Source organism: Coptis chinensis, chromosome 6, assembly GCF_015680905.1.
Source record: "Coptis chinensis isolate HL-2020 chromosome 6, ASM1568090v1, whole genome shotgun sequence".
NCBI classification, from domain to species: Eukaryota; Viridiplantae; Streptophyta; class Magnoliopsida; order Ranunculales; family Ranunculaceae; genus Coptis; species Coptis chinensis.
The window spans coordinates 6,931,022-6,952,366 of NC_141461.1; the positions used below are offsets into that span (position 1 = coordinate 6,931,022).

At 36.2% G+C, this 21,345-nt stretch overlaps 1 protein-coding gene and 1 pseudogene across 1 annotated transcript; one reads left to right on the top strand and one right to left on the bottom strand.

The window, feature by feature from the left end:
* Nucleotides 1–11,628: 11,628 nt before the first annotated feature.
* On the bottom strand, nucleotides 11,629–12,164 carry LOC147491153 (tubulin alpha chain pseudogene; annotated as a pseudogene).
* Nucleotides 12,165–17,506: 5,342 nt separating this feature from the next.
* Nucleotides 17,507–18,013, top strand: LOC147491154 (uncharacterized). The gene has a single exon (XM_086567086.1). The coding sequence runs from the start codon at nucleotides 17,597–17,599 to the stop codon at nucleotides 17,801–17,803; it is 207 nt and encodes a 68-aa protein (XP_086423212.1). The 5' UTR covers nucleotides 17,507–17,596; the 3' UTR covers nucleotides 17,804–18,013.
* The last annotated feature ends 3,332 nt before the right edge of the window (nucleotides 18,014–21,345 follow it).

Consider the following 21,345-nt stretch of genomic DNA (forward strand, 5'->3'; position numbering starts at 1 on the left):
ATACAAGCCACGTGACATTTATTAAGAATATTTGACATTCCACATTTACTTTTTTACTATAGAAAAATATAAAAAAGAGATAAATAAAAAGTACATACAATTATACAATTAGACACGATAGAGTATCTCTAGGTGGTGATAGTATCACTTGCAGATTTGCAATCAAAATTTGACAAAACTTTTCTCAAAATCTGACCAACTCTAGGTGGCATCAAATTTCACCCCGCACGCCATTGGTACTATCACGCAACACTCCCAATGTCTCCCCAAATTGAAAAAAGTAACAAAAAAAACCCCCGCGCGACATTCCCACTGTCGCGCGAATGTTGCGCTAAATTGAAAAAATAAAAAATAAAAACTCACGCGACATTTGCAATGGCACACAACATTACCACGTATTGTCGCGCCGCATCCGCATCCGAAATTGCAATTTTGCATCTAGGGATGCGGCTAGACAGGTGATGCGGCTGTGAATGCTTCTACCTTGAGTTGGAATAATCCACCAAAATTCCGAGAATTGGAAGCAAATTTGTAGGTGATGCGGCCACCTAGAGATGCTCATATATGTAGAGACAATGTTAATTTATAAAACAAACAATATATTGAACTAACCTACATAACTAATGATCTTATTTGGTCATAGAATTCTTTTTGATCATAGAAACTATCTAGTACCTCTGAGTTGTGGTCCAACACTTTCAAAATACGAAATATTTGTTACCTAACCTAATAATCAATTTTTTGCCAAAAAAAAAAAAATTGTTTGTAATGCTCACTGGCTCACCCTGGAATAAATTCTTGGCTCCGCCACTGATGTCACTCATCTCGACCATACACATGTACTCATCAGTACACGTGGCAATATACACTCTCAATGCCTCCCTCAAAAACTACACGTGGCTTGATTCCAGTCTGATTATTAATCCTAACCTGACTCACTAACTCAAACTTCTCTACCACTTCCAATATACAGACTATATACATAGACATCTTCATCCTCATGAAGAGCAGCCAGTAACAACAACCAAAATTTTCCTCTTCCCCTTCTCATCATCCTAACTTAAGAGCTAAGTCTTAACTTGGTGTAATGTCTTCATAATTCATCAGGATAAATTTAGACATTTACATAAATGACTATACCAAAACATGACATTCCTAACGGTCAGAAACCGTTACTAAAAATATTTGTAACGGTTTTTTAGCATCACAGTTTTGGCGTTTCTAATTCGTTATTAATATTCGTAACGGTTTAAAACCGTTACATAATTATTTATTGTAATGGTTTTTTCCGTAACTGAAAATATTTGCTAACAGTTTTTCTTGCTTAATTGTGTTACTCTTTTCTAACAATAGAAACAGTTTTATAAAGTTAGTAACACTTTTCTACCGTTACTCTTTTCTAACAACAGTAATGGTTTATTGAATTAGTAACGTTTTTTTGTGTTACTCTTTTCTAACAACAGTAACGATTTTATAAAGTTAGTAACGTTTTTTTTGTGTTACTGATTTATAGAATTTGTAACGTTTTGGTAACGGTTTTGTTGCTTCGTAAGTATTACTTATTATAAAGCTTAGTTATGGTTTTCCACCGTTACAAAACTATTTTATATGTTAAAAAATTAATTTCCCCCAAAACCACCCTTTTTGGAAAACTACTTAACCTGCATAAAGATGTCCCCACTTATTGGGTATTCAACAATCGTCAATAACATAAATAAGAAATCTCACAACTACATCCAATCACATAATCTTTTATTAAAAAAACATCACCAAAACGTCTTTTTATAAATAGGACTTGCCACGAATGAAATACATATTGTTTTCCAAATCAATAGGACTTGTCCTTAAACTCAAGCTCTCATGTCATTTGTACGTACAGAACTCCCACCTTCAATAGTTGCAAGCATCAGGGGATGACTTTGGGATGGTATCATCAGAAAAGTCTCTTTCATCGTATACACCAATAGAAATAAATAAAAGGGAGTCAGGCAGTAAAAAACAAATATGTATAGATATATACTTATATCTTATTCTTAAGTAGTAACTCCTTATACTCAAACTACAGAATTCAGAAAAGAGAGTATGGTAGCATACTAGTAGCAATAGAAGCATAGTATAGACATGAAAGTTTATGTACCGCCCCAAAACCCTATAACCTTGTCAGACACCTTGACGAAAGACATAAATTTTTGGCAGAATCTCCTCTGTATTTTCAACATTTCATAGACATAAATCCTATCATAACCTGAAAATCAAATAATATACTTTCATAACATATATTAAAACCTCAGACCTCGGTCGTAAACCCAACTACTCAAATATATATTGATTCGTAGAAACAACTATTTAACTATCTCAACCAATGCCAATTAAGTCAAATAACCAATCCTTGAATCAAAATGACACTATAAATTATATACCAAAATTAAAATTAAAATAACATATATATCACTTCCACTTATATCAGAGTTATACACCTCTATTAGTTCCAACAAGAGATACCACACTTCGAATATATATATACCATACATTCACACTACTCATATGTAAGAACCCATCTTCCAAAACAAAACTCATGAATATTCCAACATCCGCATACACTTGTGATCGATATATGAAACGAAAGAAAACCACACGAGGACCTTGCCTTTCATTAACTGCTAGGTCTCCTGTTGCTGCTCTCCATCTATGTTCCAATACATCACCAAATAGAGATGTATCACTTCAAAAATACAACGAGACCCTTAAATAGATATGAATAAAAGAAAAAGATACAAAAACAAACATTGTATATGTTGTGAATATATAAGTGCGGAAACAACGTTACCCACAACAAACGGATCAATCCTACACAAAGATCGATCCTTCACACTAGACAAGACTTCAACACCCTCCAAGCAATATCCCAACACTTCTCAATATCAAATAACAAGCATATAAAGTAAAACAATTAATGTAAAGGAAGGAACAAACCACAAGACGAGATATATCGTGGTTCGACAATTTGCCTACTTCCACATCAAGCGAGTTCCAAGCTTTTTCTTGGATGTCCCGAGTAACAGATTACAAGTCTCTCAATTCACTCACAAAGAATGAACACTCAACTCACAAAGAATTGCTCTCTTATAATCTCTCTTTCTTGGTTTTGGAAAAAGTTAGGTTTCAAAAAACTGATTTTGTTTTATACCAAAAAACCAAAATCGCGATTCTTATGCGAAGCCCACAAAAATGAATCGAGCGGGTGGCTGGTCGCTGTATAAAACACTTGGACCATGAGCTGGTCGGCGGCTGGCGCTCTGAATGTGAAAACAGAGAAAAACTCATTTTTCTCTACATTCTCCACCTCGGTGAGGTTTTAACACATAAAACCAAGCGAACACATCCAAAGAAGATCACATCCAAGAAGAACACCTCCAAAGAAGGAAGACTCATGAATAATCCGCCCGGCGGCTATGCCCCACGGGGTTCTTTCAAACATGTAGGATTTGGAGCAAGTCCAAACGGTGTTGGAACTTAACTCCGGTGACAACTTTTTCGCCAAGATATCGGGCGGGGTTGTCATGGGTGTCTACTTTCTCAAGTGCTACATCACTATCCTCAACGACATCCCGTATAAAGTGATAACGGACATCAATATGCTTGGTCCGACCATGATGAACTTGGTTCTTCGCCAAATGAATAGCACTCGACTATCACAATACACAAAGAACACCGTTTCGCTCAATACCCAAATCATCTAGAAGACCTCGAAGCCATAGTGCCTCTTTTCACTACCCTCTACCCATCGCCATATACTCTGCCTCTCGAGTAGTAGAGAGCAATCAGAGTTCTGTAGCATAGCATAGACCTCCAACTAACCGGTGCACCATGCATCATAAACACATAACCGGTGAGTCGATCGTCGTCTATCTAGATCGCCGCATAATCGAATCCACAAACCCACCGACATAACAAGTGCCTCCACCATAAGCTAATCCCACATCCAAAGTACCCTTCAAGTACCTTAGTACCCATTTCATCGCCTCCCAAATGTCGCTTCGGGATTTTTTCCATATACCTGCCGACAACACTAACGCCGGAAATGTGCGGCGTGTGCACACCATAGCATACATCAAACGCCCACGGCACTTGCATAAGGAACATTTGCCATATGCTTTTGTTCCTCCACCGAACTAGGAGAGAACTTATTTGAAAGTCTAAAATGCTTGACTAAAGGTGTAGAAACCGACTTTGCATTCTCCATACCAAATTGAGAAATTACTTTTTGAATGTATTTCTCCGAGATACAACTATCCGCCGCTTCTTCCTATCTCTGTCAATCTCCATGCCCAGTATCTTCTTGGCTCCACCTAAGTCTTTCATCTCAAACTCAAAGCTAAGTTGAGATTTCAACTTGTCTATCTCCACCATGCTTTTGGAAGCAATAAGCATGTCATCCACATAAAGCGGGGAGATAGATGAAGTCATTACCACGAAGCCTTCTAAAGTAGACCACGGCGGTCATACTTTACCCGGGTGTACTCATGTTGCATCATGAATGTGTCAAAGTGTTTGTATCATTGCAGGCGATTGCTTTAACCCGTCATATTGACCGATTCAATTTGCATATATAATCTTCTTTTTTCAAAGCGACAAACCCCCGGGTTGTCTCATATAGATCTCTTCTTCCAAGTCCCCATGCAAGAAAGCAGTTTTCACATCAAGTTGCTCTAACTCCAAGTTGAAGTGAGCAACTAAACTTAATAACACACGAATGGACGTATGTTTAACCACCGGGGAAAATACCTCATTGTAGTCAACTCCTTCTTTCTGTGAAAAACCCTTTGCTACCACTCTTGCCTTGTACCCAGTACTGTCGGACTCAGGAAGGACCTCTTTCTTTTTGAACACCCATTTACTGCCGATAGTCCTTTTGCCCTTTGGCAATAAAACTAGGTCCCATGTGTGATTTTTATCAAGAGATTCCATCTCGCTTGCATAGCTACCAACCAATCTCGTAATGAGCATCTCTAACAGCTTCCTTGAAGCTATCGGCTCATCATCTTCGATATTCGGTGCATATGCCACTAAATCCACCGACCATAGTGTTTCACCGACTTTCGTGCCCATACTTGTGCACTTCTTTAACTTTGTCTCGTGGCCTAGGGTCACCACTACAAGTTCGCGGATGCTCTTGCTCTTCTTCCCGTTCTTTGTGTGGTTCCATGATTTGGTACCTCATCATGATCTAACCGGTCATCTGGCCAGATCCGGACAACTCAAGCTCATTAGCTTGAACTTCTATAGACTCACCATTCGCCCGACTGCCGGAAACTTCATGAAAGATAACACGGAAGTCTCATCAAAGGTAACATCTCTGCTGACCAGGAACTTGTGGTCTTCTAGACACCATAATCGATATCCCTTTACCCCATTTGCAAAGCCTAAGAATATGGCCTTCTTAGCTTTAAGATCTAGCTTGATGTCCCTCACATGGTAGTAAGCTATCGATCCAAACACTCGCAAAATACTATAATCAGCTGGGTTACCTGACCACACCTCATAAGGTGTCCTGCAATCTATAGCTGGTACTGGTGACCTATTATGCGGGTAACACGCCATGGACACTCTGCATCGCCCCAATACTTTTTGCCTAGATTGGCATTAGACAATAAACATCTTGCTCTTTCAAGCAAAGTTCTATTCATCCTCTCGCCATTCCATTCTCATTGTGGCATGCCCCCGATTTATCCGATTGTCGGCAATTCCTTGTTGCGCATTTAACTCTTGGAAAGGTCCATAAGTATACTCGGTACCATTGTCGGACCGTAATGTCTTTACCTTCCTATCGTGCGATTCTCAACCAACCTTGCCTTCCACTTCTTAAATGTCTCAAACACTTCATCTTTTCGATTTCATCATATACACCCACACATAGCGTAGTATGATCATCAATGAATGAGACATAATAGCGGTTACCTCCCTTGGAAGCCACCCGGAGGGTCCCCAAACATCCATATGCACATAATCAAGGATGCTTGTTGTCGTGTGCTTGCTTGACTTGAACTTGACTCTGACTCGCTTCCCATAGACTTGAATGCTCACGAACCCCATACTTGGCTTCTTCAAGTTCTTCAAGAACCCTCGCTTAACAACTCGGACAAACCCTTTTCACTCATATGCCCTAAACGATATGCCATATCTTAGTGCACTTTCGGAATCATTTCTACATGCACTTTTTCGCTACATCATCGCCTATCACCGTACTACCTATCGAGTATACAAGGTTTCATATTTTTGACCCTTCATAACAACTAAAGAGCCATTAACAATATTTAGGACTCCACCTTCGCCTACAAACTTGTGGCCTTTGGAATCCAAGGTACCAAGAGAAATAAGACTTTTCTTTATCTCAGGAACATGTCTCACATCGGTTAAAGTCCTCACTACACCATCATACATCTTGACCCGTATAGTTCCAATTCCTACCGTCTTACAAGCAACGTCATTACCCATTAAAACGGAACCACCATCAATGCTCTCATAAGAAGTAAACCACTTTCTATTCGGGCACATATGATAGGAACATCCGGAATCAAGAATCCATTTTTCGGTCATATAGTCTCAGGTGGACACACGAGTGAACTCATCATCTTCAGCTGAAGCATAATTTGCCTCAATTTTTGCCTTACCTTTCTTCTGACCATCTCTCTTGTTCTCTTTCTTCGGGTGAGGACAATTACTTGCATAATGTCCCTTTTCATTGCAATTGTAGCACTGTACATATTTTAAAGGCTTCTTTGACTTGGACCTAGAATTCTCATTACTTGAATAATTCTGTTCATACGAATTTCCTCTTGCCACTAGCCCCTGACCTGCATCAATGCTATTCTCTACACGTGTCTTCTTCATCAACTCATAAGAAAGAAGTGCACTTTGAACTTCGTCAAGATCGACGACTTCTCTGTTCATGAATGTAGTCATTAGATGCTCATAGCTTTCTGGCAAGGAGAATATTAAACATGCCGCTTGATCCTCATCATCCATCTTCATACCAACATTCAAATAATCCGCTAGACGTCGACGGAACTCACTAACGTGCTCTTGCATCGTTGAACCATCGACCATCATGTACCGATAAAGACGCTTCTTAAGGTACATCTTGTTCGTCATGCTCTTGGTCATATACATAGACTCTAGTTTGAGCCAAATACCGGCAGCGGTATTTTCTCCCATCACACTATACATAACCTCATTAGCAAGACATAACCGGATTGATGAACAAGCTTGAAGATCGAACTCTTCCCAATCATCATTACTCATACTTTCGCGCCTTAGATTTAATCCCCTTTAAAGCCTTGTGCAAACCTTGTTGGATGAGGATGTCCTTTACTTGGACTTGCCAAATCCCAAAGTTATTCTTCCCATTAAACTTCTCTACTTCAAACCTTGCGTTTGACATCTTGGGAGCCATCTTTCAAGTTACACACAATAACCCAAAAGAAACAGTTTCACCTCGGAATTTAATCGAACACCTTGTCTACACAAATTTTGAGCACTAAACTCAAAATCCTAGGTCGTATACCTAAGCTCTGATACCAATTGTTGTGAATATATAAGTGCGGAAACAACGTTACCCACAACAAACGGATCAATCCTACACAAAGATCGATCCTTCACACTAGACAAGACTTCAACACCCTCCAAGCAATATCCCAACACTTCTCAATATCAAATAACAAGCATATAAAGTAAAACAATTAATGTAAAGGAAGAACAAACCACAAGACGAGATATATCGTGGTTCGGCAATTTGCCTACTTTCACATCTTGAAGTTCCAAGCTTTCTTTGGATGTCCCGAGTAACATATTACAAGTCTCTCAATTCACTCACAAAGAATGAACACTCAACTCACAAAGAATTGCTCTCTTATAATCTCTCTCTTTCTTGGTTTTGGAAAAAGTTAGGTTTTCCAAAAAACTGATTTTTTTTTATACCAAAAAAACCAAAATCGCGGTTACTGTAGCGAAGCCCACAAAAAATGACTGACGGCGAATGGTGGCTGGTCGTACCAAAACTCTTGGACCATGAGCGGGTGAGCGGGGTTCTAAAAGCTGGACCACCATGGCGCGGCTGGCGCCCACTCTGAATGATAATGAAAAACAGAGAAAAACTCGTTTTTTCTCTACAGTATAATATTACCATATACAAGCCTTCTGTACTCGAAAATGAAAAGAAATTTCGCACGAAGGGCTAAAGGCTTGTCAGAATTTATCCCTAACAGATATTTCAATAGCTAGATCAAGAAAATTCAAGTACAAAACTCAAAAACACATGCTAATTTGCTAATAAAGATTGAGAAAACCACATTGAAGGAACATCGATCACTATATCTGTAACTATCACTATTTGTAGGATTAACAACCTACTTGTCCTAAAAATTGATTATGACTCTGCTAGAACTGAAACATTTCTATATATTGTTATAGTTGTTGAGAAGAAGAAGATAACTCATTAAATCTACCACCACAGCCCATCCAATCTTGTTAAGCACCACCAAATAAAGAGAAGCCAACCAAATGATATGGATGAGCTTGAACAGCCATGTAAAAGCAATAAGAATAATATTTACCTTTATCTGAAAGTGCCGCCAAAGATGCCAATTGACTATAAGCTGTGACCTGTATGTTACAAGCACCCCACATTGAGGCTATTATGTTACTAGTCAAATGCTACACAAGCTTCTAAAAAGTCTAAAAGGTAGGAAAAATAACAAAAATGGATGTAAACTATAAACTTGATTACAAATGGATGTATGTATTCACCTCGGCTGAAGGCAATCAAGTTATTGCAAGACAACTTACTCCGATTCTCCTCACAGGAAGCTTCCTCTAAAGCTTTTCATCAGACCATACATTTTTTATCTCTTTCCCATAGCCTAAGAGTGGTTAGAGGCTCAAAGCCCATAGCTAGGGGTGACTTCGGATCGGATTAACCTCCTTCGGAATTTTTCCGAATTTTTTTCGGAACCTAATATGCTAGCCAAATCCGTTCCAATTTTTTTTCGGATTCAAAATATATTTCCAATTTCATAAATTTCGGAATATTTGGTAAATTTTCAAATATCTCTTTACTTTCAATTATTTTTGGAATGTCATACACCAATGTTCACTGTAGGGAGAGGAAACCATGTCCACAACACTAATGTACCAACAGCATGCAATACGCACTTGTTTACTAAGAAAACCCATTTTCATTCAAACAAGTGATCCAAGAAAAAATAAGAAAAAGAACTTGCAGCCACCAACAGCAAGCATTGCATTCTGTTGAGGTCTAGGTATTTGTAATATTTCAATCTTTTTTCGTGTGTGGAAATTGAAGCGTGAAGTGTCTGCATGAATAATGGATTCTGGTCTTGGACTCTAAGTAGCTTTACATAACATTCTATCTATTGGAATTTGGCTTTTGGATTAATCTGAAAGTCAATGACATTTTTTTTCATATCATTGTTATTATGGCAGACGGTGTAATGACAGTGGAGTGGTCCAATTCAAATGGGGAAGTAGCGGCTAGGTTATATTTTTGTTTTGTTTTTGGAAGTAAAAAACTAGAAAATGAATGAACAGTCAAGATCTGGTCAAGATCTAATCAAGTGGATAGTGAGAGAAGTACATATTTTCGGAATAAATTGGCAATAATATCGGAAATTTCAGATCGGCTATATATTGGAACTTTCGGATCGGATATCGGATCGGTTTTTAGAGTTTTATCCGAATCCGATCCAATTTTTTTTCGGAATTTTCGGAAATCAGAAAATCGGCCCATGAAAACTACACCCAGAGCTAGACCAATTTCGGGTCGGATTTTAGAAAAATCGGAAATTCGGCAAAAAGAGACACCCCTACCCATAGATAATATAATGGGCTTGTGAGAAATTATTACATTACTTGCAGAATAGAGTCCATTCAGGACAAACATCGTATATTTTATTACCTTATTTCAAATAAGTAAATAGAATGTCAATTCACACAAAAGAGATATTACTTGAAAAGAAACGCGAACTTGGAGTCTTTGACTAGTGTTTAAATTACTGCTCAATTGTATCAAGGGTCGATCAATGGTGTGAGATCTTTATCACCAACTGACTCCTGCATCCTGACATAGTTTAAGTCCATTTCAAAGTGAGACAATCTAATGATGTCATAAAAATAATAACAGTAAAACAAGGTCAGACCTAGTCTCACAGGAACGCATTTTAATCTGTCTCACAGCAACACATTCCTGATACACGAAGAAACAAGGTCAGACCTAGTCTTGAAGCATGCCTACATCTGAATAGAAGTGCACCTATAGGTCTGTACTTGGAAGGATATTCAAACACCTGAAGATAAGATTTCATTATTTTTCCCAAGTTACAATATCTGCATATAGACCTGAAGCTTGCATTGGAGAAGCAGTAAGAAAGATTCAACATTTGAAGATAAATTCTAACGAGATTTAACCTATTAAATCAAAACATCACAAACTTGTTAATATAAATTGAAAAATAAAGGTTCCAAGTTTTGGAAACTCAAAAAATTAAAGAACAAAATTACCTCAGTTAAATTGAGAGTGTAGCTCGTAATCCCATTGACATAAGCTACATCAACAAAATTCCCTATCCCTAGTCCTTCCTCACTATTTTCTTCTTCAACTCGGTTTACTATTTGATCCTTATATGGGTTCTCACCATGTAAAACCCATACACGATATGTTGATTCTATACCATAATGAATCAAATATTTTCTAACTATATCATATGCAAACCTTTTCCTATTTCAACATTTTTTACATGAGCAAGGACACATGGTTGACGTTTCGTCTTTGCCACTAGCAAATAGAATAAAATCAGAAACCCCCTTCCTATACACACTCCTAAGTCTGTTGATTTCATTCATCCATTCTTTTAGAATCGGTTGAGACATTCTGCAAGTAACACATCAAGTAAACACAAAGAACAAGTAATTGTAATAGGGTCAATGTCTTTTACAAGGATATTGCCCACATACCGGGGTGGGGGGGAGGAGGGGTAGAAAAGTTATTTTATTTCATTTATTCCTACTAGCCCAGCTTTTAGCACTATCTGTTTATGAAAATTTGATGCAAAAAAAAAAAAAAAAAAAAAAAAACAAAACAAAACAAACAAACTTTATAGTTCACTCATAACAATGAGAACATATATTTAATTTGTCCAAATGAAGACCAAGTCAGAAGAAATTTTATCAAAAGCAACTGATAGGGAACTTGGAACTATAATTAACAAACAAAGTCTAATGGATCTCAAAAGAACGTGCTATTTTCCGACAAATGAGAAAGGTTATTGCACCAATCTCATTGATTAACAAGTCTGACTAATTGTAGCACATAAAGATTCAAGGGAACCTAAAATTGGTTTCACTGTTAAGGTTGTCTGGTTCAAAAAACTAATTTTTCATTACTTTTTTTTTTTTACCAAGCAAGCAATATAGTGTTAGTGTTACCATTACCAATCACATTCCAACATCAAAGGCACATATCTTGTTCATAATTATTATGAAATTCGAAAGAAACCATAGATCACATACCAAGGACACAAAAGACTAGAACAAAAACCAAGCTAGACTGTCCACTTAATACTCATCACCATCCTCACCCTCTGCAGACTTGGCCCCAACCTCTTCATAATCCTTCTCCAGTGCAGCCAGAGAACTCTCCCTCTTCCATTCCCTCACCAACATACCAATAGACAAATGCACATTTTGCATACATAAGGTCAAACTTGTGGTTAATTCGGGAGAACACCTCAGCAACACTGGTGGAGTTAAAGATCATGCAGACAGCTCTCTAAACCTTTGCAAGGTCGTCACCCCAAGGTACGACTGTTGGTGGCTGGTAGTTGATACCACACTTGAACCCAGAAGGACACTAGTCAACAAACTAAATGGTACGCTTAGTCTTGATGGTGGCCACAACAGCATTTACATCCTTGGGCACAACACCTACCTCTATACATCAGACAGCATGCCATGTACTTTCCATGGCGGGGATCACATTTAGCCATCATAGACGAGGGCTTAAAGGCATTGTTAGTTATCTCAGCCACTGAAAGCTGCTCGTGGTATGCCTTCTCAGCCGAGATAACAGGTGTATAATAGGGAAACATGAAATGGATCACTAGTAGAAAAAAAAAGGCTTTTTGTGACTATTTTAAAATGTTATTTGTGACTGTTTTATTCGAAACGGTCACAAATGGCAGAAAATGATTTTTGTGATTGTTTTAAAAAGTTTTTGGTGACGTGCGTTTTCAAAACGGTCACAAATGGTTTTTTTCTAAAGAATGTGTATATGTGTGGAGAACTATTTATGACTATTTCACTAAAATAGTTACATATTATCCGACTTTAAGTGACCATTTGACCTAACTAGTTTTTGGTCCAGTGCGCCCACAACTCCACTAAAAAACAATTAAATTCGAAACACGACACACTGACGTTCACTCTCACCTCCCTCTGTCTCCACTTCCTTCAAACTCTAAGTATCTACTTAAAATTTGTTATTTTTTCTCAATTTGTCTTGTGTTTTGGAGGGTTGTTGGTACACCTATATGTAACTCACAGGGACTGTACCAAAAGATGGACCCGATGAAGGTGTCTTCACAACGTCCTTGGTTTCACTATTCAGTCAGAAAAGAGTAAGAGCGGACACACAGCAAAGACCAGAACAAGCTGAAGCGACTATTGCATTTTCTATACTCTTCAAGTTGTTTCGATAAGCACATTTCAGATTCAGATTGGCAAATTGTTAGTTCTCATAAAAAATTGTTTAGAATGTTGTGATTTTATTTAACAGTATGGTCCAATTTTTTTAATATCAAAACAACTTTTAATTTATGTGAAGACTATTATCTTCACCCGAAATCAACCCCCACTTCAGTTGATACTTCATACTATAAATCCAAATCATTTCGCAGATAATTGAAAAAGTGATATATGTTAGAGTTTGGGTGCCTCCCAAATTTAGCCACGACTCTGCCCACGCACTAAGCTAGCACTCCCAAATTTCCACCTCTACACGCCTGCACCTGGTCTTCTCTTTCTTATTTCTGTAAGTTATTTTTTTTATTCTAATCCACCAAATCGAGACCAGGAAGAAAGTGGATTACAAACGGTGTTCCGATCTCTGTTACGAAGTAGTTGAGAAGATGATAAAGATGGAGGACGAGAAAGGGATAAGAGAAGTATCTGATTTGAAAGTGAAACCTTTACTTCGAGGTGGACGATGAGAGAAGGGTAAGAGAACTGTCAAGTCGATTTCTTTGCTCCGGCCAATCGAACCAAGTTAGTTATTCTAGGGTTTCTTTTTTTTTTACCCTTTTAATTTGCTAGCTTTAATTAAAAAAAAATCCCCATTATATTGAGCTTTTGCTTTAATTGCACAAGAATGAAAAGGTATCCCAGTTGACAACGCTCTTCGCCTATCCCCTAACATCCCATGCTTCAGAACTAGCCCTTGTAGGAGCAAGGCTGCCTCCAAATGCAAGGTTCCGTTTTTATTCTTCAGCAGCTCCTTCATTTGAGCTTCCTTTACGTGACAAGCTTCGTTCAGGAGGCTCAACTCCACCAAGTAGAACTACCTTCTCAAGTATTGCCCAGACTCTTGCTTTCTCAATTACTACAACCCATGCACCTTCCTCGACGTCTTCTTTAGAAGGGAAAACCGAAGCATCTAGAGCTTTCCCTGCATCCCAAGGTAAATCAAACTGATAAAGTAGTGTGGTATTTCCCCTATAGTAAGAAATTGTTGCAGTTCCATCACCAGAGAGAATGATTGCTGATCTAGAAGGCTTGCCCCCTACACGGAGTTTCATGGAAAACAAGAAGTTTTCATCCTCTACTCTTGCTTTAGGCATTATCATTTGAACATGAGCTTTTTTCTCTAGAACCCGTTCAAGTATTGGCTTACCATTGTCAGATGGAGTATTTATCCCAGGTCTATATTGGATCGTTAGAAGTAAGTATTGCGTGTAACTAGAACTGCTCACTCGATCCTTACAAGAATGAAAACTTGTGAAATTGTTTGTGTTTGCGAGGTAATAAAATAAAAAACCGAATCCTTACAAGAATGAAAACTGGCTTAATTAGTTATTTCTTAATGCATTTGCGAGGTAATAGTTAGTTTGATCCTAATTTCCCTAGTTTGATCCTAATAGTTGTCACAAGTTAGTTTGATCCTAATTTCCCTAAGATGAACATTAGAAAAACATCTTTACAACTTTTACGCTGCAAGTTCTGCACTAGCACTTCTTAATCTTTCTTAGGTGGTGATGAACATTAGAAAAATGTCTTTGTTGTTCCGCCATTGGATAGTCTGACTGTTTGTTTTAGAAGCAAAGTTATAAAGTTATTGCTTTGACTTTAAGGAACTCAAGGGGTCTCTTTCATTGATGTCCCATTGCATACTAAAATCCAAACTGACTGTCTTAATCTTTAATATTGGGTTGAACTAAAGATTCCCTACTGAAAATACACTTCAAATTTATTTACTCAGTTGTTCACATTGAATCTTTTTTATTATCAATGAGTAGGCATTAATGGACTTGTTACTTTGAGGTTTCTTCTGTGATCAAAATACTTATTGGACATTTGGTGTTTGATTGCAAGCAGGAATCAAATGCATGCAAGGAGTGAGTCTTTGGATAGCTTGTCTAGCGCTAGCCACAAGGATTGAAGAGAACCACCCTTACAGCTGGTAATTTTTTTTTTCTCACATTAATTAGTAGAGTAGATAAAACATTAATTGTTTAAGTGCTTTCCAATTATTGATGAAATGGAGTTGTGGGAATGAGATGGACTGGAATTGACTTGGTCCAAGCTGATAAGTAACCCAATTAGACCCCTTAATTAATGATGAACCAGCTTATTACATATGTAATATTTGAGTTTCCGGCTCGTTAAGAATAGAATCTACACTACCCCTATAGATTGATGGTTGAGATAGATGGAACCTCCTATGATATATAGAATGTATGCACTATTTATATGTGTTATGACCAAGAAATTTGATTGTTTGGTCCGTTTTGTGCGGAGACATGTATATATATATACTTCATTAGCTTTTGGACTCCCTCCCATAATGTGATAGTTCAAACAGGATTCGACCATAGAGCATAGGATTCTATTGATTAAGACACATTTACCTTGTGGTCCTTATGCAAGTTGCAAAGTACAACTAGTTCAATAAATGTGGATTAGTTTTCCCTCTTTTAAGCCATCTGCTTGGTCAAATACTTATGCAACTTCTTGCTGGTATAAGGATTAGACAACTAAACTATTGCAAGCTGTCAAAACTTTCTATGAGTCTCTTGACTTTCGTATGTTCACTTTCGACTTTGTCTCACACCTATTTTTTCGCTTTTAACATACATTCTTTAACAGATAGCACACTACGCTAACTCCATTAGTAAGCACGAGTATGACACAGTTTAGAAAAGCAACTATGTTATAACAATTTTAGTTTTAATAAATTTGATTGGTCGAATATTAACTATGTTGTTTTTTGTACAATGCTAGGAAGAATCTTTCGAATTGAGATTGTACAGCTATGAATTTTGTCGAACTACCACCAAGATTCATCATGGGCGGCAGGAAATGAATGTGACTATATATCACACGTCTTTTTGCTATTGAATTTAAATGTTTCTTTCTTTTTTTTGTCTATGTACAGAGATTGAGATGTTCAAGTGGAATTAATATTTGTAATGAAATATTTTTTGGAATGTAACGAATTATATGAGTTTATGAAGTTATATCAAGTGTATGTATTTAGTTGCTTATGAGTGCGGAATTAGTGTAGAATGAGAATTTATTTTTATAAAATATAATGATTTTTATGACTGTTTTAAAAAAAACTGATGTAAATAACAGCTCTTTTATGACGGTTTACAATTCACGGAAACAATGTTTTTTAGTGACTTTTTCACTATTTGTCACGGTGTTAAGTGTTGTTGGAAGGCTACTATTGAAGGAATATTTGTGACGGTTTTGGGGAAATGGCCACCATTCCGTCATAGTTTTGGAAAAAAAAACAGTGACAAAAGACTTTTTGTCACTGTTTTTAACAGTGGTATAAAGCTTTTTTTCTTGTAGTAGATCCTAGGATAAGAGACCAAATGACATCCACATTAAGCGCACCATCAAACCTCAGAGAGACAGTCAAATAGAAAGCTAATTACTTTAGGATTAAGGCATGAATGAATACTGGTAGTTAATTAATTAAAAGCTATTTTTAGCTCTCAACAAAAAAATAGAGTTTTCAGAGAAGAATGTTGAGAATTGTAGACATTAACACAGTTATAAGTCATTAATCAATAAAAAAAACATATGCAAATAAGAACAATCAGACCACAAGACAGTCGTTTCACTCGAAAAACACACAAACCAAAAGTAAAAATCGTACCTTTTGCAGCAACTATAACCAAACTTGCAACTGAATCAGATCGAGTAAACCCTACATCATAATGGAGTAAAATAGTGTGAGAGAAGTAAGTGTAATTGACCAATTAGAAAACCCTAGGTAATTGAACGGAAGAGGTAGTGGAAGAGGAGGGCGTACTTACAGCGGCGCGGCAACAAACAACAGTGAGAGATTGAAAGAGAATAAAGAGATTTGAGAGCGAGTGATAAAGATTTGAGAGAGATTTATTTGAGATCGAGAGAGATAATCGATTAAAGAGAGTTTCTTTCCTTAAAAGAGTTGTGAATTAGTGAGAGCGCGAGTTTTTTCTCTTTTCTCTCTTTTATAAATTCCCGCATTTCTAATTTTTTTTTGTTTTATTTTAAACCGTTCACAATTGTATGTCGTAAGAAAATAAATAAACACCGTTACAAATTAATTCAATTTTAATAAAAAATCATTGTAACAGTTTATCATCATTCCTCACGGTATTAAAGTATGAGGGAATCTCCCACATTAAAAAACTGTTACTAATTAAAAAAAGTGAGACTAATTTCCTGTTTTGGTGTAATGAATGTTAGAAAATTGATTTATGTGTGTCTGGGTGGTACTAAAACAGAATCTCTATTATTCTTTTTGTTGGCATACTAGGTGTATGTATTCACTAAATTGAGATGGTCCAATTAGTGAAGACGCAACCTAAATACCTAATGGTAAGTGTTTACCCGAGTGGCTGAGTTCTAACTTTCAAATCTTCTATCATCATTCTTTAATCTTCTTAGGATGCAACCTGAGAAACAATACAATAATTCAGAATATATCACAAAGGTTGGAGTGGTCGGCATATAATAATACTAGCTATTGGGAATGCACGTGTTATGTAGCCAGTAGGCAGTAGCCATGCATTTGCTTAAAATCTCCGCCTAATTAAAGCCACTGCCAAAGGTTTATAGTGGTTGGTTGGTAATTTTAAGCAAAACTCATGGTATAAATTTATAACTTTATCAATAAAATGAGTGAACAGTAAACAATAAGTCAAGTGAAGCGCAACAGTCGAAAAGGCATTTCAAAAAACCAAACACCAAAAACGCCATAACTATAAAACCAACTGAGGCAAACCTCGAATCTCAACAAAGCTAAAGAGAAATGGCGATGGTGAATCAGATAGAGTACTTGGTCGAAAGCATAAAGTCGAAGGTGAAGTCATTGAAGAAATCATCAAAGAAGCCTTACGTAAAGATGGACAAGAGTTCAAGCATTAAAGTTGAGATTCGAAGCAGACGAGCAAGAAAGTTGATTGCGAAAACTTTGGAAGTTGCTGATCGTCCTGGAAAAAGAAGCATTTCTTCTTAAATTAATTCTCTTATGTCAGTTCTTATGTTTTAATTTATTAAATTTTGCTATATCATATCATATATGTGTAAGGAAAATAAGTAAAAGAAGTAGTGAAGAACTTCGATCTGTTTTGTGTTTTTAGAACAAGTATGACAGTGACCGTTGTGATTCCATCATTCTGATATGAAAATGATGGATCTATTTGATATGACCAAGTCTAGTTTTCAACTTTTCACGTTTATAGCCGAAACTGTCGGGGTGAACACTGGGATCAAATATTTTTTTGTTTGGTGATCGGCCACAGTGAAGGTTGATTGACTTTGCAGCCCGTTCGATATGATATATTTTGTATTAACTTGATTTGCTATTACTCATATTTGGTTCGTGTTCTGCCTATGTACTCTCTTTTCATTATCTACTTCACATCTTACTGCAAAAATAGTTACGTAAACCGCAATGCCATCAGATGCTTTGTTCAAAAGCTACAGGTTGCCACCCAGAGAATATTTGAGCATGCAGACACAAAGGTTGCCTCAGCAAGTTTTTTCCTGGTTTACAATGCAGCATGCTGTGATTGCAAACCCTTAAATGACAATCACTAGGCAGAAAGAACCAAGAAAACCGGACGAAACACATCGGGACAAGGTCGAAAGCTTTTGTATTCCGTATTACTGTATGTGACCTAGAATTGACTGCCTGTCTTTTTTAAACTAGATTTTGGACCTGGGCATACGCTAGGAATCTATTAAATATTGTGTGCTAAAAAGACTTTACAAAATATCTCACACAAATTTTCGAATTAGAATATATTTTTATTGAAAATAAACCGAAATACGTTAATGAGCAACGATTATGGTGCATAAGTACTTGGAAACTAAATTATCAAATTGAGATAACATTTTCACTTTGTGGTTTAGGACATTAATCCATAATTTTTAAATATAATTATTTTAAACTCGATCTAACTTGTATAATAGTTTTCTTAGATTTATGGTGATTTAGCGGCAAATTTTCGAATCAGAATATATTTTTATTGAAAATAAACCGAAATACGTTAATGAGCAGCGATTATTGTGCATAAGTACTTGGAAACTAAATGATCAAATTGAGATATCCTCTTCACTTTGTGGTTTAGAATATTAATCCGTAATTTTCAAATAGAATTATTTTAAATTCGATTTAACTTGTATAATAGTTTTCTTAAATTTACGGTGATTTAGCGGTAAATCATCACCTCTCAGCTTACAAACTAATGTGTACAACTCACTAAAACAAATTAATTGTTTCCATATCCTCAAAGAATACATTGCTCCCACTTGAAAAGATTTATCATATGAACGTGTCCTATGAACGAGTGTCGTTATATTAAATTATTCTAAAAAATATTAACAACTATGCATATATAGCTATGAGATATGAAAATTATATTATTAATTGCTCATTTAAATTTATTGCACCACTCTCTATAAAAAGGAATCATCAAACCTTTATAAAACGTATCGACTTCTTTTTATTGTTAGGTTTAACAATAGAAGTTTGATGAAGTTTTATAAGAATGCCCAATGTGGCGAATAAAATATTGAAGTTACTTAAATAACAATACATTTCCAATCACAATAAAAGAATTATGATAAACACTACTTTAAATGCAAAACTATATTTGTCGAGACATCTATTCTTCCTACATATAATATAAATATGTTTTAGGGTTATTAGTTCAATGCGATACTATATTAACAATAAGAAATAGAGAGAATGCGAGTTTGTTTTTGATTTTCGGACCGTTGGATCACACATCCAATGGTCTCGAATCTCGTCCCTATGAGGATATCCTCGTGGTAGCCCAGACCATATCTATATAGTGTGTCGTCTGAGTCTGAAGAGTAACACTATAGCTCCTTTACAGAAGTATTGGTCGGGAAAGAATCAGTCATTAAGTTATGGCTTTGTATTTTATCTAACGAAGTTTTATTTATGAAGTATACTCTATGTAGCTGATATATTGTAGTTTCATTCGAAAGTTGTCATTCTTATGTAAGAGCTTTTCGTACAAGTTTGAAAATTATTTGTTCATACGCTTGCCTTTATATGTTTTTGATTGGCATCATATATTATAAATTTATAATTAGAATGGAGTGTGTTTTGGTCCATAGAATAAAAAAAAAACCATCGGCAAAGCAAATATATACTTAGTGCAATAGCTGGATGCCCGAATATTTGATTTATCTTTAGCAGTAATTTATTTTTTTAATACGCAGCAACACTACAACATTTTCACATCATACTATATTAGAAAAATATGGGTAGGAGGAATAGTATTTTGGTGTCACATTTGTGTAGGGCAAAATAATAATTATCTGATTTTCAAAGATTTAAAAAACCAAAACTGATAGCATAATGGTAAATATTTGAATGTTTAAGTCTTAAAGATAAAAACGGTGGGCCAAACATAATAGTGTCCACACATTATTTTTTATTATTTTTTTGTTATTTTTGGTTTTTTTTTATTTCTTTTATAGACCCCACTAAAATATAATAATTAAAAAATATAAAAAAAAAATTGTGTTTCTTTATCTCTCCAACTGTGGGCCCCACGTATTCTAAATATTTTTTTGCTCGTGGCTGTTTGCTAGTTAATATTTGAAGTCTCGACAGAGGTAAACATCCCCGTGATGTGCAGAAGCTTTAGTTATTAGGGTGAACTAGTATTACCCCCCACTAGATGAGCCAATTAGGATTTCACTAGATGGGAAATTAGGGTCCTTCTAAAATACACACAAAAAAATTCAATCAACCCATTTTGACTTTTTTTTTTTTGTGTGTATTTAGGAGAATTTCCCTAATTTCCCATCTAATAGGAGGGAAATTTAATTGGCTCATCTGTTCTGAGGGGTAATACTAGTTAACCCTAGTTATTATATATTAATTTTTTTCCCTTGTGGCTTTTTCTTAACCCTTGTTCTTCAAGGCATTTTACTTTAAAAAACTCCTTTGGACATTTTTTTGAGAGGCGAATTTTTAAATCCAAAAATCTTTAGTTGATCAGTTTTATAAAGAAGTATACACGACAACCACATTTTTTTTTCACACTTAATTGTTTTCTGGTGATACTTGGCGAGTAAATACATAACTCAAAAGTGTTTTTGCCCCTTCAAAAAAATTTAACGTAATACTTCCCCTCGTACTCAGGTTTTTTCTCCTTTTTACCAACATACATAGGTCTTATGAGCCAAAACACAGAGTAAAAGTAGTAGCAACTAGTCTAATACCAAGAGAGAACAGATATAGCCACCACCAGTAGTTCGTAAGAGTCCATCAAATCTCAACTTCTCGTGTACCTCGACCTTCCAGCTATTTTTTTAGAGCCGGGCTGAGAAAGGAAACACAAGAAACTGGCCGCTAAATATTTATACTATTTTCTCTTAGATTGGTCACTTAATAATACTTAAAGTTTGATGTCTTCTTTTTAATGAAAACAAATATTCTAAATGTTATAATAATGTGGACAAATTATTTTGCAATGGAGGCGTACGCCCTCAGCAGTGTAGCGTACGCTTCAG

Excerpts from the sequence above, each read along its gene's own strand:
- LOC147491154 (XM_086567086.1), top strand. The coding sequence starts at position 17,597 with ATGGCGATGGTGAATCAGATAGAGTACTTGGTCGAAAGCATAAAGTCG.